The sequence below is a fragment of the Ipomoea nil genome, unplaced genomic scaffold (assembly GCF_001879475.1).
Source record: "Ipomoea nil cultivar Tokyo-kokei standard unplaced genomic scaffold, Asagao_1.1 scaffold0875, whole genome shotgun sequence".
Taxonomy (NCBI): domain Eukaryota; kingdom Viridiplantae; phylum Streptophyta; class Magnoliopsida; order Solanales; family Convolvulaceae; genus Ipomoea; species Ipomoea nil.
The window spans coordinates 1502761-1517545 of NW_017617303.1; the positions used below are offsets into that span (position 1 = coordinate 1502761).

At 33.0% G+C, this 14785-nt stretch overlaps 1 protein-coding gene across 1 annotated transcript; it reads left to right on the top strand.

The window, feature by feature from the left end:
- Positions 1 to 9095: 9095 nt before the first annotated feature.
- LOC109178957 (vinorine synthase-like) lies at positions 9096 to 10433 on the top strand. Its single transcript, XM_019328505.1, has one exon. It carries the CDS (start codon positions 9096 to 9098, stop codon positions 10431 to 10433), a length of 1338 nt encoding a protein of 445 aa, XP_019184050.1.
- Positions 10434 to 14785: the final 4352 nt, after the last annotated feature.

Here is a 14785-nt window from a genome sequence, read left to right on the forward strand (position 1 = left end):
TGTCAAATTATATACAATATTATCATTACAAAATCCTGAGTCTAAACATCAAAAACATGTTTTTGCTAACCCATTTTTCCAAGAAATTTTGAGCGGTGTTAATTGACACGACTCTTTATAAGATAGCTCAGTTCATGTTTATGGGTCAATAGAAATTGTATTAAATGTAATATTTAACTTTTCAATAAGAATGTATTATTTGTTAATTTATAAAAATTATTAAAAAAAACATGTGATTGTGTTTGTCATTGACCTTTAATTGTCTTCTTTAAAAACTGAATGAAAATCTTGAATCTAATGGTGTCATGGTTATGCAAGGAACCAAGTGTATGTTACACGTGTGACGTGGTATGAATACGATCAATTGTATAAGTATATAGAGTATAAATAAATAAATAAATAAATAAATATATATATATATATATATATATATATATATATATATATATATATATATATATATAAGTGGTCCACACATTAATTTGTTGGTGCTCCTACTGAGGCTCATATGTCCGCTGCTCATCACCTTCTATGTTACATCAAAAGCGCCCCTGGCCAGGGGCAATATTATCCAAAGAATGACAGTATGCAACTTACATTCTTTTCTGACTCAGATTGGGCGACGTGTGCTGAAACAAGGAAGTCAATCATTGAATTTTGTGTGTTTCTTGGATCAGCACTCATTTCCTGGAGATCAAAGAAACAGGTTACGGTCTCCAAGTCTTCCTCCGAGGCGGAGTATCGTGCTCTTTCTATGACCGTATGTGAAGTACAATGGATTAGGCCTCTTTGCGCCGTGATTTACAAGTTGAGTTGAGCAAGCCATCAGCAGTTTTTTTGTAACAAGTTGGCCATTGCTATTGCCGAGAATCATGCTTTTCACGAAAGAACCAAGCATATAGAAATCGACTGCCACGTTGTTCGGGAAAGAGTAACTCAAGGTCTAGTGTGATACCCGGTAGTTTCCAATGGTTATGCTTCGGGGACGAAGCATCTTTTAAGGAGGGTAGAGTGTGATACCCCATATTTTCTGGGCACTGTACGAGAATCGTACATGCGTACATGACTAAATTATTTAGAGTCTCCTAATCCATATTATTATAGGAATATTATTCTTTGAGCCTAATAGTTTCCTAATCCTGATATAATAGGTAAACGCATATATATAAAACTTTTCTGATTATATACATATGTAGATAGATATATGTTACAGATATAAAGATGTATACATATTTACGTATGTACCTAAATTATAATATATATATGTTACATATGTATATATGTTAAGTATTAATAGGCTAATATGTATATTAATATTATATTAAGCTTTTAAGTATTTTAGTTCCCTACAACTAGAGTTATTATTTATAATACAAGTTATTAGTTAAGTATTTAAGTAGTAGTCTAATTGTTCCCATCCTCATCAGTAGCTGATTCATTAAACCCTTCCCCTTCATCATCATCAGCCGACAAATCAATTCGGAATTTTATAAATTCTTTAAGTGCGCCGTATAAGGAAAAAAAAAACGTAGTCTTCTTTGTCATTGATTCAATTATCGATTGTTCTTTTCATCATAGAGATTCAAGGGTTCTATTGGTTTTGAGAATCCAGGTAAGATTTATGTTCACTAAAATCCTTTTACCCCAAATCAAAAAATTGATTTTTCTAATTGTTTATGTGATTTGTGATTTTGAAAAATTGATGATATTTAGTATTGTAAGTTATTTGATTATATTATGCGAATAGATATATGAGTTTAGATGTTTTGAAATCCCTGCACATGTGATATGGTGATTTTGTGGTGATTAAAAGGGAAGTATTTTACACAATTTGATCATTGCCTGAGAAAATTCTGACTAGCGTAGCTGGGAAGAAAAATTCGTGAAAAATGCTTCCTAAACTTATATTTGCTTGAAATTTTTTATATGGAGAAAAGTTTTGGTTAAAAATATGTTTTGGTTTTTCCAGAAAAATTTCGTAAAGTTGAGGCAGTGTACTGCCAGTTTAATTTCTGTTTGGAGCAGTGTTGGGAAATATTTCGGGAAAAATACTTCTAGGCCTTGGATTGGCTTGAAACTTTTTGTGTGTAATTTAGACTCTTTTTACTACTTATCTGGAGAATTTCATATGAAAATATGTTACCGATTTTTCTCAGTAAATTCTGCAATTCAGGTCCTAGGTTCTGAAAATTTTTGTCAGTTTCTTATTTGAGATATTGAGAAGTTGCTTGCTCGTGAAATATCATTACTGTTATCATTCTTATAAATATGGACAGTTGTGTTCATAATAATTAGGTGTGGAATACGCTAATATGTTTGGATATATTGGTACAAAGATTATAGATTCAGGTGTAAACTTGAATGTAATATTTGGGGGTAAAGATTTGGATTTAGGAAGTGAATTTTTGAGGTTATAGATATATATGTTTTGTCAATGGAAAGTAGTGCCATCTGGTGTTTTTGTGGAGTGAGCAGTTGGAATATACTGACTCACTAGGGAGCCTAAAAACTCTCTGTTTTGTGGAGTGAGCAATTGAGATATACTGACTCACTAGGGGGTTTTATATTAACTTCCCTGTTGTTTTGAGTGAGCAGTGATGTAAAAGCTGACTCACTAGGGAGTCGAGAAAACTCCCAGTTCATGGAAAATATATTTTTGAGAATTTGAAAATCCTCGATTTGGTACCCATTTCTTCTTGGCAATTTATATAGATCAAGTGTGAATGATTTTGAGAAATTTAAATGTATTGTTGGAAGATATTCTCTTGGAAAAAGATAAATTGAGAGGTTCGAATTCTCTCTTTAGTAATATATTCTGAGATCATTTTGAGAGATTGAAATTCCCTCTTTGGTAATTATTTTGAGAGTTTGGAAACTGATCTATTTGGTTATTATTGGAAATTATTTTGGTGATTATATTATGATTATGATTTAAAGAAATTTTGAGTAAAGAGGATGTTATGAAATGTTTTGAGGATATGGTTATATGGAAATGTTGAGATAAAGGTCATGTGGAAATCTCGAGGAAAGAATAATGGTTGAATGATTTTGGGATTATGGATAGGCAATGCCTTAACTGATTCTCTAGAAGTTTTTGTAGATATTTGGTTTTATGGACTTATGTGTGATTTCCTCAATATATATTTGTAAATTATTATATTAATGATTATTGGCATTGTTGAGAATATATGAATCTTTTAAGGGGTTTATGTGCAAATTACCTGCTCCTATGTGTTATGTGCTATGTGCAAAATGTTTTACGGGGTGAAGTAGATCTTACAAGCTTAATGCTGAATTTGTGTGTTTCTTTGTTTTATATTCTTTAATTGTTTTTGCAGGAACTCTTGCATGAGCATTGGGCATGAGGATGAGCGAACCACCTAGAGATATCATTTATTAGTTAGATAGTTGAATTGTTAGTTGTTCATGTACTAGTTCATACCTTGAGTTGTTTTAGTTAGCTGTTTTTAGCGTTAGCTTTTGGGGTATAAGAGAAATTCCTGAACGTGGCAGTAGCACTCTCCGTTTGTTTTGGTTTTATTTTGCTTCCGCAATTATATATGTTTTCAATAAAAAAAAAAAAAGAAAATTGTACGTATTTTCGACAGTTTATGTAGTTTAAGAAATGGGGGTGTTACATCTAGTCAAGCTCCTTTCTATCCCATCCTCGGGCCAAATTGCAGACGGGTTTACAAAGCCTTTGCCTACTGCTCAATACCAACTCTTCTCTCTAGGCTGGGCATATACAAGATTTGTATGCTCCAGCTTACACGGGGGTGTTAGAGGACGACGGTCCAAACTAGCATGCAGCTACCAGTTAGGGGCGTTTTGGTCTTTCCCTCTATTAGTCGGTCGTAACCGCCATGCTATCCCCTTCCCGCTTTTATCCATTGTATATAATCCTTCTCTACTTTGTTATCTATAACACTCAAGACATTATTTTTCCAATCAACAAGTTCTGTTTCTTCTTTTCTCTGCTTTGAATGTGAACTCCATCACAGTAAATACGAAGCTACCAAAGACAAGAGACCTCTACTGAAAGCCTGAAATTAACTCCAAAAAATACTCTACTAAATTTGGTCACACTGTTAATTGTTTTCTATTATTTGGTAAGTACAAATAGAATTACTGAGAATTGAAAGGGTAAGAAGTGATATAACAACTAAAATGCTCTTATGTAATAATGATAATGATAATGATAATGACAATGACAATGACAATGACAATGACAATGACAATAACAATGATAATGATGATGATGATGATGATGATGATGATGATAATAGAGCAATTTTGTCACTTTTCTCAATTTTCCTTTTTTCTATCTATTGTTGAATTGGAATTCAATAGGGGCCGAGGGTGAAAGGGATATGAATTTCAATTTCACAAACGGAGGGAAGCAATTCTCTTCAATCAAACAATATAGTTTCAAATGTTCAAGAATTTTATTGGAGTTGAATTGAAAGTACGCTCAACCAAACACATTCTAAAATTGTAATAAGGATAATAAATGATAAAAAAAAAAAACACTTAAATTATTAATATAACAACAATTAAGTCACTAACTTATAAAACTTTTCAATTAGATCATCAAACTTGCTAAAAACATTTCAAATGTACCTTTCTAACTTGCACGCATGTAAAACGTGTAGACATATCCACATACTCTATCTTGAAAAATAAAATGTTAGGATCTTACTATTACTAAATTTTCAAGTTTGCAATAATTATAAAAGAACCACGTTCTTAAAAGTTTTCAATAATTATAAAATTGATCATTTTTTTTTGGGAAAATTGTAAAAAATGCCCATCTATAATATGCCAATTATCAATGTCACCCCTGAATTATGAGTGGTGTAAATGTTGCCCCTCAATTATCAAAATGGTGCACATATAGCCCCTCTCGTAACGGACATGTGGTTCCCCGTTAGCCCCTCTCCTAAGTTTATATAATAATTCCTTACTCAACTTCCTACCACGCCTCCCAAAATGACGTCGTTTTGGGAGGCGCGGGGCGCACAGTGCATTGTGCGCGGTGGTGCAGGGTATAACGATTTGGATTCAAGTGTTTAATCCCCTAGTGTCTATCTTAAGTGCAATATTAAATCTAGGTTTAAACTAGTGTGAGAATGCAAAGATAGCATAGAGTTACTCCCGTAATGTCTAATACTAGTGAATATTCACTCCCGTGATATAAACACCCAATAATAATAAGAACAAGCATTCATAATTAATTCCTAACTACTACCATCTTCCGATGTGCAATAATCAAGAATTAAACTCCCCTCCAAAGGTGCAAAAGTCAAGTGCAATTGTGCATACTCTCAATTATGCCTAACTCCCATTATGACATAAACAAAGCAAAGAAACAAGTAATCCGGGCCCTGAACTACTAGTAACAACAGTAATAAACACAATTGCAACACAAGTTTAAAACCTAAATAATAATATATTAAAGAATCTGAGAGCACAGGCACATAGGTCCATAAACACTTTTAACCAAGAATCTCTAATGGAATTTAGCCAAGCATGGCTAAATTATACATAGCAAAATAAAATAAAGGAATTACAAATTATCAAAAGAGTACAAGAATGAACTAGGCGATTTTCCCAAATCTCCCTAGCTTTCTTCTTGCTTCCGAAGACAACTAGTGGCTCTTGATTTCTCTCCTTCTTGTCTCCAAAGATATCTGGTAGTCCATTAAGGTTGGAGAAGGTGGGATTTTATAGAAAAAACCAATCCCGGAGAAAATAGGAAAAATCCACGCAAAATGGCCCACGAACAGCCCAGGAGACCCGCGATCTCGACGCGTCAAGCCTTCATGCTCAATCTCTCGGACCTTACTGGAAAAGTTCGATGCGTCGAGTGGTTCGTTCGATGCGTCGAACGAGACGTCAATTTTTCGAAACCGTGCTGCAACTTCTCGACGTGTCGAGCCCTCTATTCGTTTTCTCGGACACGGCTCTGGAATTTTTAGACGCGTCGAGCCCTTGCTTGACACGTCGAACTTGCTGTGTACGTGTCCTTCGGTTCACTTTTACTCCAAATTTGTTCTAGAACTTCCATTGTCTCTACTCATGACCTACCATGGTTCCAAAACACTATCAAACACCGTAAAACATTCAAAACAAGTATGAACCATAACTAAACGATAAAACAAGGGATTATGCAATTAAATTACCAAAATCATGAACTTAAGCCTAACAAATATAATCAAACTAATACTAGAAATATGCACAATTAGACTCACATCACAATGAAATACAGTAAAGATACAGCACTCTTTTATATCTAAGTAGACAAAAAATTTCAGCAAAAATACTTAAGCGGCAATAACATACCATTCTACATCTTTAAACAGTAGCTAGCGGCCTACTACAGGATCTGGTGAAGAATACCCCAAACACTATAGAAATGCACTGGAATCATAAAGAAATCCTAAAGCGTAGCTCATGAAAATATAGTTTCAGTACACTTCAAAATTCAAATAAATTGTTAATTGCTAATAAAAGTAATAACTTTCTCAATCGAGAATTTTACCAATAAATCTAGAAATTTACAAATAGTGAGGACAAGATAACGATCAATTATATTAAATTTTAAAAAAAATAAAAGTATATAAATAAATTAAATTATTTATTTAAAAAAATACCTCTAAGACATTTGCAATAACTACAGATACAAACTCTCCCACCTTTCAAAAAAAAAAAAAAAAAAAAAAAAAAAAACTCTCCCAATACCACAAATAAGTTTGAATCCAATGTGAAAGGCTGTCACATCATGATGGAAGATGTACAAAATATTACCATATATATAATACCAACTGTTTGAGGTAATTTAAGATTTTTAGCTAAATATATATAAGTGTTTATGTCTATATATATCCAGATAAATTGTTAATGCCCCTTTTTGTATTAGTGTTTATTTTTTCTTTTCCCATTGGCGTTCATTGTCTTCTAGATTTGATATGGTTGTATACCTAGACGGCTAGACCTTGTTTGGCCAATGGGGAGATGTTCAATTCAAGTTAGGCCAAACAAGAATTCACTTCTGATCTGATGTATATGTATATATGTTTGGTACATGCATGACTAGTTGATGAGGTAGGATTTAGAGGCGGAAGCATTATTTGGATATATTCTTGCATACATACATACATACATACATACATATATATATATATATATATATATATATATATATATATATATATATATATATATATAGAAGAGCGCTCATATGCGGCGGGGTCTTACGGTGCGGCGGTGCGGTCAAATTCCAGAATATACCAACAGCGTTAACAATATGCACCAACAGTGTAATAAAAACACACCCCAATGAAATGTAATAAAACATCACAAAATACACCACAGACTCAAAAAAACACACCATATAACTCACCACCCCCAATGGTGTATTTCCGAACAGTGTATGGTGTTTTTACTCACACCTAATGGTGTGTGTTTGGTGATGCAGGGCTCTGTTTACTCTGTTTTGTGTGGTGTATTTCCTAACGTTGATGGTGCATATTTGGTGAACTATTGGTGTTGCCGCACCGTAAGAAATAACCGCACCGTAAGACACTGCCGCACCTGAACTCGCATATATATATATATATATATATATATATATATATATATATATATATATATATATATTGATTGTATATAATTAGAGTCCGTTGATAATGTGAAATTTTGCAAATTTTAAAATTAATTGAGTCATTATATGTAATAAGATATATATACACACACAATATCAAATGAGATATACCTTTCCCATACAAACTATCTATTATGCATTTGCCGATAAATGATTGTGCATTTGAAAACAAGCATTTTATTGTGGCGCCATGCCTCCACCGTAAAATATGTACAATTGAAAAAAAATATTAAGTTTCTTTCATTGCAATTTAATTTTAAAACTGTTCAATGTACATTTCCAACTTACATAATTAAAGAAAGAGTAAAAAGGTATATACCATATAAAGCAATGTGATTAGATTTTCCACGCAAAATATGTGCAATTGGAAAAAAATATCAAATTTCTTCAATTGCAATTTAATTTTAAAACATTTCAATGTACCTTTCCAACTTACATGATTAAAGAAATGGCAAAAAAGTATATATACCATGTAAAGCAATGTGATTAGATTTTACTTGAAGAAATTGAATATATATATATATATATATATATATATATATATATATATATATATATATATATATATATATAGAATAAAGTTCAAATGCGGCGGGGTCTTCCCATGCGGCGGTGCGGCGAAATTCCAGAATACACCAACAGTGTTAACAATATGCACCAACAGTGTAATAAAAGCACACCACAATGAAATGTAATAAAACATCACAAAATACACAACAGACTCAAAAAAATACACCATATAACTCAACACCCCCAATGGTGTATTTCCGAACAGTGTATGGTGTTTTTACTCACACCTAATGGTGTGTGTTTGTTAATGCAGGGCTCTGTTTACTCTGTTTTGTGTGGTGTATTTTCCTAACGTTGATGGTGCATATTTGTTGAACTATTGGTGTTGCCGCACCGTAAGAAATCGCCGCACCGTAAGACACTGCCGCACCTGAACCCGCCTCTATATATATATATATATATATATATATATATACACACACACATACAATATCAAACGAGATATACTTCTCCTGTACAAACTACCTATTATGCATATGCGGATAAACGATTGTGCATTTGAAAACAAGCATTTTATTGTGGCGCCATGCCTCCACGCAAAACATGTGCAATTGGGAAAAATATCAAATTTCTTCCATTGCAATTTAATTTTAAAACATTTCAATGTACTTTTCCAACTTACATGATTAAAGAAATGGCAATAAAGTATATATCATGTAAAGTAATGTGATTAGATTTTAGTTGAAGAAATTGAAAAATATTTTGTTTGTTTGATAATTTAATTGTATATATATTTATTTAATGTACAATGACCCAATTACATGAAAATACTAATTTGCCATATACATGTGATGATATATAACTGGACTACTATATAAGTGGGCATGATGAAATAAATTAAAGTACCCATCGGATCGATTCAATGGCCCTTAAAGTTGAAGTTTATCAGAAAGAGAGAGTGAGGCCATGTTCACCAACTCCCCAAACCTTGAGAAACTACAAGCTTTCTCTCCTTGATATGATAGCCTCCACTTATTATAACCCCTATGTTTTCTTCTACAACTCCGGTGCCAGTCGCCACGATTATGACTCGCTCAAGAACTCGCTCATGAAGACACTGTCCCTCTTATATCCGCTCGCCGGAAGAATTAAAGATGCATCGACCATCGAATGCAACGACGAGGGTGCGGATTTTGTCCTAGCTAAAGTTACCAATTGTGATTTGGGTGAGCTTCTCCGGCACCCCAAACTCGAAGATATACGCCAGCTGCTCCCACTTGATCCCTACCCAAACCCTATTCACTCCGCCATGCCAATGTTAGCTGTTCAGGTCAACACATTCCGGTGCGGCGGAACTGCGGTGGCGTTCTGCATTTGGCACGGCCTGGCGGACGGCGCCGCGATGGTCGGATTATTTAACACATGGACGGCAATCAACCGCGGGGAAGGACCCAGTAATCCCGGCGGACTCGTCGTGGACGCCTCCACAATTTTCAGGCCGGGGAACCTCTTCAGCTCCGGGCAAAAGCCCCCTCCCCATAAGAACCGGGGAAATTACTCCGCGAAAAGATTTGTTTTTGGCAAGCGGGATATCGAGCGGCTCAGGAACGATTATTATCAGCCATCGGAGCACCGCCGCCGTCCGTCTCGGGTGGAGGCGCTGTCGGCGTTCATATGGGCGGCGGTGATTCGGGCAATTCTACCGGTGAACCCAAACCTCAAGATGCATATGCTGATAAATCTAGTGAACTTGCGAAAGAAGTTGAACCCGCCACTCCATTCGGAGTGCCTAGGCAACATCTTCCATACAGTGGCCGCTCGGTGGGACTCGGAAGCCGACGGGGGTGGAAGCGTTAATGCCGGGTTTCTTGTAGGAAGAGTCGCGGAAGCCATCAACAAGGTTACCAACGACTACGTGAGGGCAATGCACGAGGAGGATGGGTTTCTCAAAGCCATATTAAACGTATCAAAGCCATTTCGTAATGCGGATGAGTTTAAGAGTTTAAGTGTAAGTAGTTTGTGTAATAGTCAGTTTTCTCAAGTTGATTTTGGGTGGGGCAAGCCGATATGGATTGGCCTGGGTCATACACTGGAGGACTTGGCTGTTTTCATGGATGTAGAAAATGGGGGAATAGAAGTGTGGATTGGATTGGCAAAAGAGGTTATGTGCAATTTAGACAAAGACATGAAATTTCATGCTTATGTGTCTTTCTCTCAAATCGTTTCCGAACCGTCTTGTTCTCTGCAGTCTGCACTTTAGTTGAAGGATGGAGAAAGCTAAGCTAGGCAAGTCATGCAAATGCCACATATTGGGTTGGTTCTGTGGTTCATCATATTTAGAGTATTATTTCTTCTCATCAAATAATGTATTTATTTAATTTGCTAGTTTACTTGTTATTTTCCTGCACCAATAATAAAGGTATATTACCAAGGACCTTGTGGTCCATCGGTATTAAGTTGCTCCTTTATGTGGGACGTGTTGGGTTCGAGCCTTGGTAAATGAGTAGCATATATATGTGGGTATCCCTCTCCCTTGTAATAAAAAAGATAATAAAAGTATATTTTAATTAGTGAAAATAATATTTGACGTGTTACCTTGAAAGATGTTTTTTCTTTTTAAATTTTTTTTTTTTTTAAATTGATGTAATGATTTCATTTCTAATTTACAACAGTATAAACAATTAACTTACACTAAATCTCATTTCAATGAGTGGTTAGAATTGAGAAGTTAATTTTTTTTTTTTTTAACAAATTAGTATTTACACTTGTGCATTGCATGAACTGAATTTTGTTATAATATTTTAAAAATATTTGGATCGATATCATGTATAAATTATAAAGTCGAATATTATATATTACAATTGATTAAATGTGTGTATTACTATAGTAATTACATGAAAAAATGAGAATGATAATAAAATGAGAACAAAAGAAATTGTCATTCTCATTCTTCCATCTAATTACTATAGTAATTTTATGCTAATATATATACATGTATATATGTATATATATATACATATATACATGTATATATATACATATATGCATGAGGCGGGTTCAGGTGCGGCAGTGTCTTACGGTGCGGTTATTTCTTACAGTGCGGCAACACCAATAGTTCACCAAATATGCACCACCAACGTTAGGAAATACACCACACAAAACAGAGTAAACAGAGCCCTGCATCACCAAACACACACCATACACTGTTCGGAAATACACCATTGGGGGTGGTGAGTTATATGGTGTGTTTTTTTGAGTCTGTGGTGTATTTTGTGGTGTTTTATTACATTTCATTGGGGTGTGTTTTTATTACACTGTTGGTGCATATTGTTAACACTGTTGGTGTATTCTGGAATTTGACCGCACCGCCGCACGGTAAGACCCCGCCGCATATGAACGCTCTTCTATATATATATATATATATATATATATATATATATATATATATATATATATATATATATATATATATATATAGAAGAGCGTTCATATGCGGCGGGGTCTTACCGTGCGGCGGTGCGGTCAAATTCCAGAATACACCAACAGTGTAATAAAAACACACCCCAATGAAATGTAATAAAACACCACAAAATACACCACAGACTCAAAAAAAACACACCATATAACTCACCACCCCCAATGGTGTATTTCCGAACAGTGTATGGTGTTTTTACTCACTCCTAATGGTGTGTGTTTGTTGATGCAGGGCTCTGTTTACTCTGTTTTGTGTGGTGTATTTTCCTAACGTTGATGGTGCATATTTGTTGAACTATTGGTGTTGCCGCACCGTAAGAAATAACCGCACCATAAGACACTGCCGCACCTGAACCCGCATATATATATATATATATATATATATATATATATATATGTATATATATATATATATATATATATATATATATATATATATATATATAGGGACGCACTCAGGTGCGAATAAGTGCCCATGAAGGAAATGCGAACGAATCAGCGCGCGACACGTGACTAGATCTAATAACTTTAAAAAAAAATGCGGTGGCATTTTCGTAAATAATTGAACATCGAAGTGCAAGTAAAATCTCTTATAAGTGCACCTATTTTCACCTATAAGTGCATGTAATTTTGCCTTGTTAGCATTCACTTTCCGCAACCATTCATGCACCTGGGTGTGCTTATAACTATATGTGCAACTATTTATAACTATAGGTGCAACTACTTATAACTATAGGTGCAACTACTTTCACCTATAAGTGCATGTAATTTTGCCTTGTTAACATTCATTGATCTGAGTTCAGCGGGTAGTAATACTCCTGAAAATCACTCGCAAACATTCATACACCTAAATGCAACTACTTATACTTATGTGTGCAACTACTTAGAACTATAGGTGCAACTACTTAGAACTATAAGTGCAACTAAGTATTGATGCTCAGTGTAAATTTTTACTTGCACCTATATATAATACATTTTACATGCACTTGTAATACATTTTACTTGCACTTCGATGTTCAATTATTTACGAAAATGCCACCGCATTTTTTAAAAAAATCAGTGTTTCTCATCCATTAGATCTGGACATGTGGACGAACAGAATCCATTCCTATTTCGCGCCTGGGCAAGCCGTTCGCACCCGAGTGCAAGTCTATATATATATAATGCATATATATAGTAGTACGTAATATATATATATATATATATATATATATATATATATATATATATATATATATAGTACGTAATATGTATTATGTATTATGTATTATATATTATATATTATATATATTAAATATTATATATAAAAAGAATTAATTATAAGACAATATTAAATAACTAATGCAAAATTATTATAAAGATATGCCTAAAATATAGGTGTAAAATATGTCTATCATTGGTACATGCATGACTAGTTGATGAGGTTCCCAAATGCTCTGTACGGCCGGGGTGTGGAGGGCCCTTAGGGTTGGAGTTCAGCCTTTTGGAATAATAATGACTAGTTGATGAGGTAGGATTTAGAGGCGGAAGCATTATTTGGAAATATTCTTCTCCCAATATTTGGATATATTCTTGCATATATATTGATTGTATATAATTAGGGTCCAATGATAATGTGAAATTTTGCAAATTTTAAAATTAATTGAGTCATCATATGTAATAAGATATATATACACACACAATTAATATCAAATGAAATATACCTTTCCCGTACAAACTACCTATATGAATTTACGGATAAACGGTTGTGCATTTGAAAATAAGCATTTTATTGTGGTGACATGCCTCCAAGTAAAACATATGCAATTGGAAAAAAATATCAAATTTCAATTCGTCCATTGCAATTTAATTTTAAAACATTTCAATGTACCATTCCAACTTACATGATTAAAGAAAGAACAAAAAGTATATAACAGGTAAAGCAATGTAATTAGATTTTCCACCCAAAACATCTTGGAAAAAAATATTAAATTTCTTCCATTGCAATTTAATTTTAAAACATTTCAATGTACCTTTCCAATCAACTTACATGATTAAAGAAAGGGCAAAAAAGTATATACCATGTAAAGCAATGTGATTAGATTTTACTTGAAGAAATTGAATATATATATATATATATATATATATATATATATATATATATATATATATCAATTGAGATATACAATATTAGAACAGAAATTTTAACCTAGAATTATATTACGAATATGAAAGTAGAAAACAATATATTATTATATTTTATTAGAAAGATTAGAATAGGAATTGTATTGCACTATTTTATGGTATATATATATATATATATATATATATATATATATATATATATATATATAATTCCTATTCTAATCTATACTATATTATTATATATATTATTCAATTATAATAATAATAATAATAATAATAATAATAATAATAATAATAATAATAATAATAAGAACAACAACAACAACAACAACAACAACAATAATAATAATAATAATAACAATAATAATAATAATAATAATAATAATAATAATCCAAACAACACTACATGCAAAATAAAATTAAAATTACAAAAAAATAAGGAGAAGAAGAAGATGACAAAGGGCTCCCCTTTGTAAATGACGTGGGATCATTTTTATTCCACATAAAAAATGTTAGGAAAGAGGAGGTCTTGAGATCCTATATATAAGGAAACAGTGCTAGTTCTTCTTATAAACATAATTGCTTGCCCATTAATGTGGACAAGTATTAAGAAGCCAAAAAACTCTTATTTAAGAAGTCTTTGCTTAATGACTTTTTATTTTAGTTTTTTTTTTTTAATTTACTAGTATTTTCACCCGTGCGATGCACGGAATAGATTTGTTGTAATGATTTCATTTCTAATTTACAACAGTATATATAGATAATTAACTTATACTAAATCTCATTTCAATAAGTGATTAGAATTGAGAAGTTAATTCTTTTATTATTATTTTTTTTAACAAACAACTAGTATTTTCACCGGTGCGTTGCACGAAATTGATTTTGTTATAATATTTTAAGAATATATTTGGATCGATATCATGTATAAATTATAATAACGAATATTATATATTGCAATTGATTAAATGGGTTCGATTGATTATGTTTTCTGATATTATCTTTACTTGAATTCCA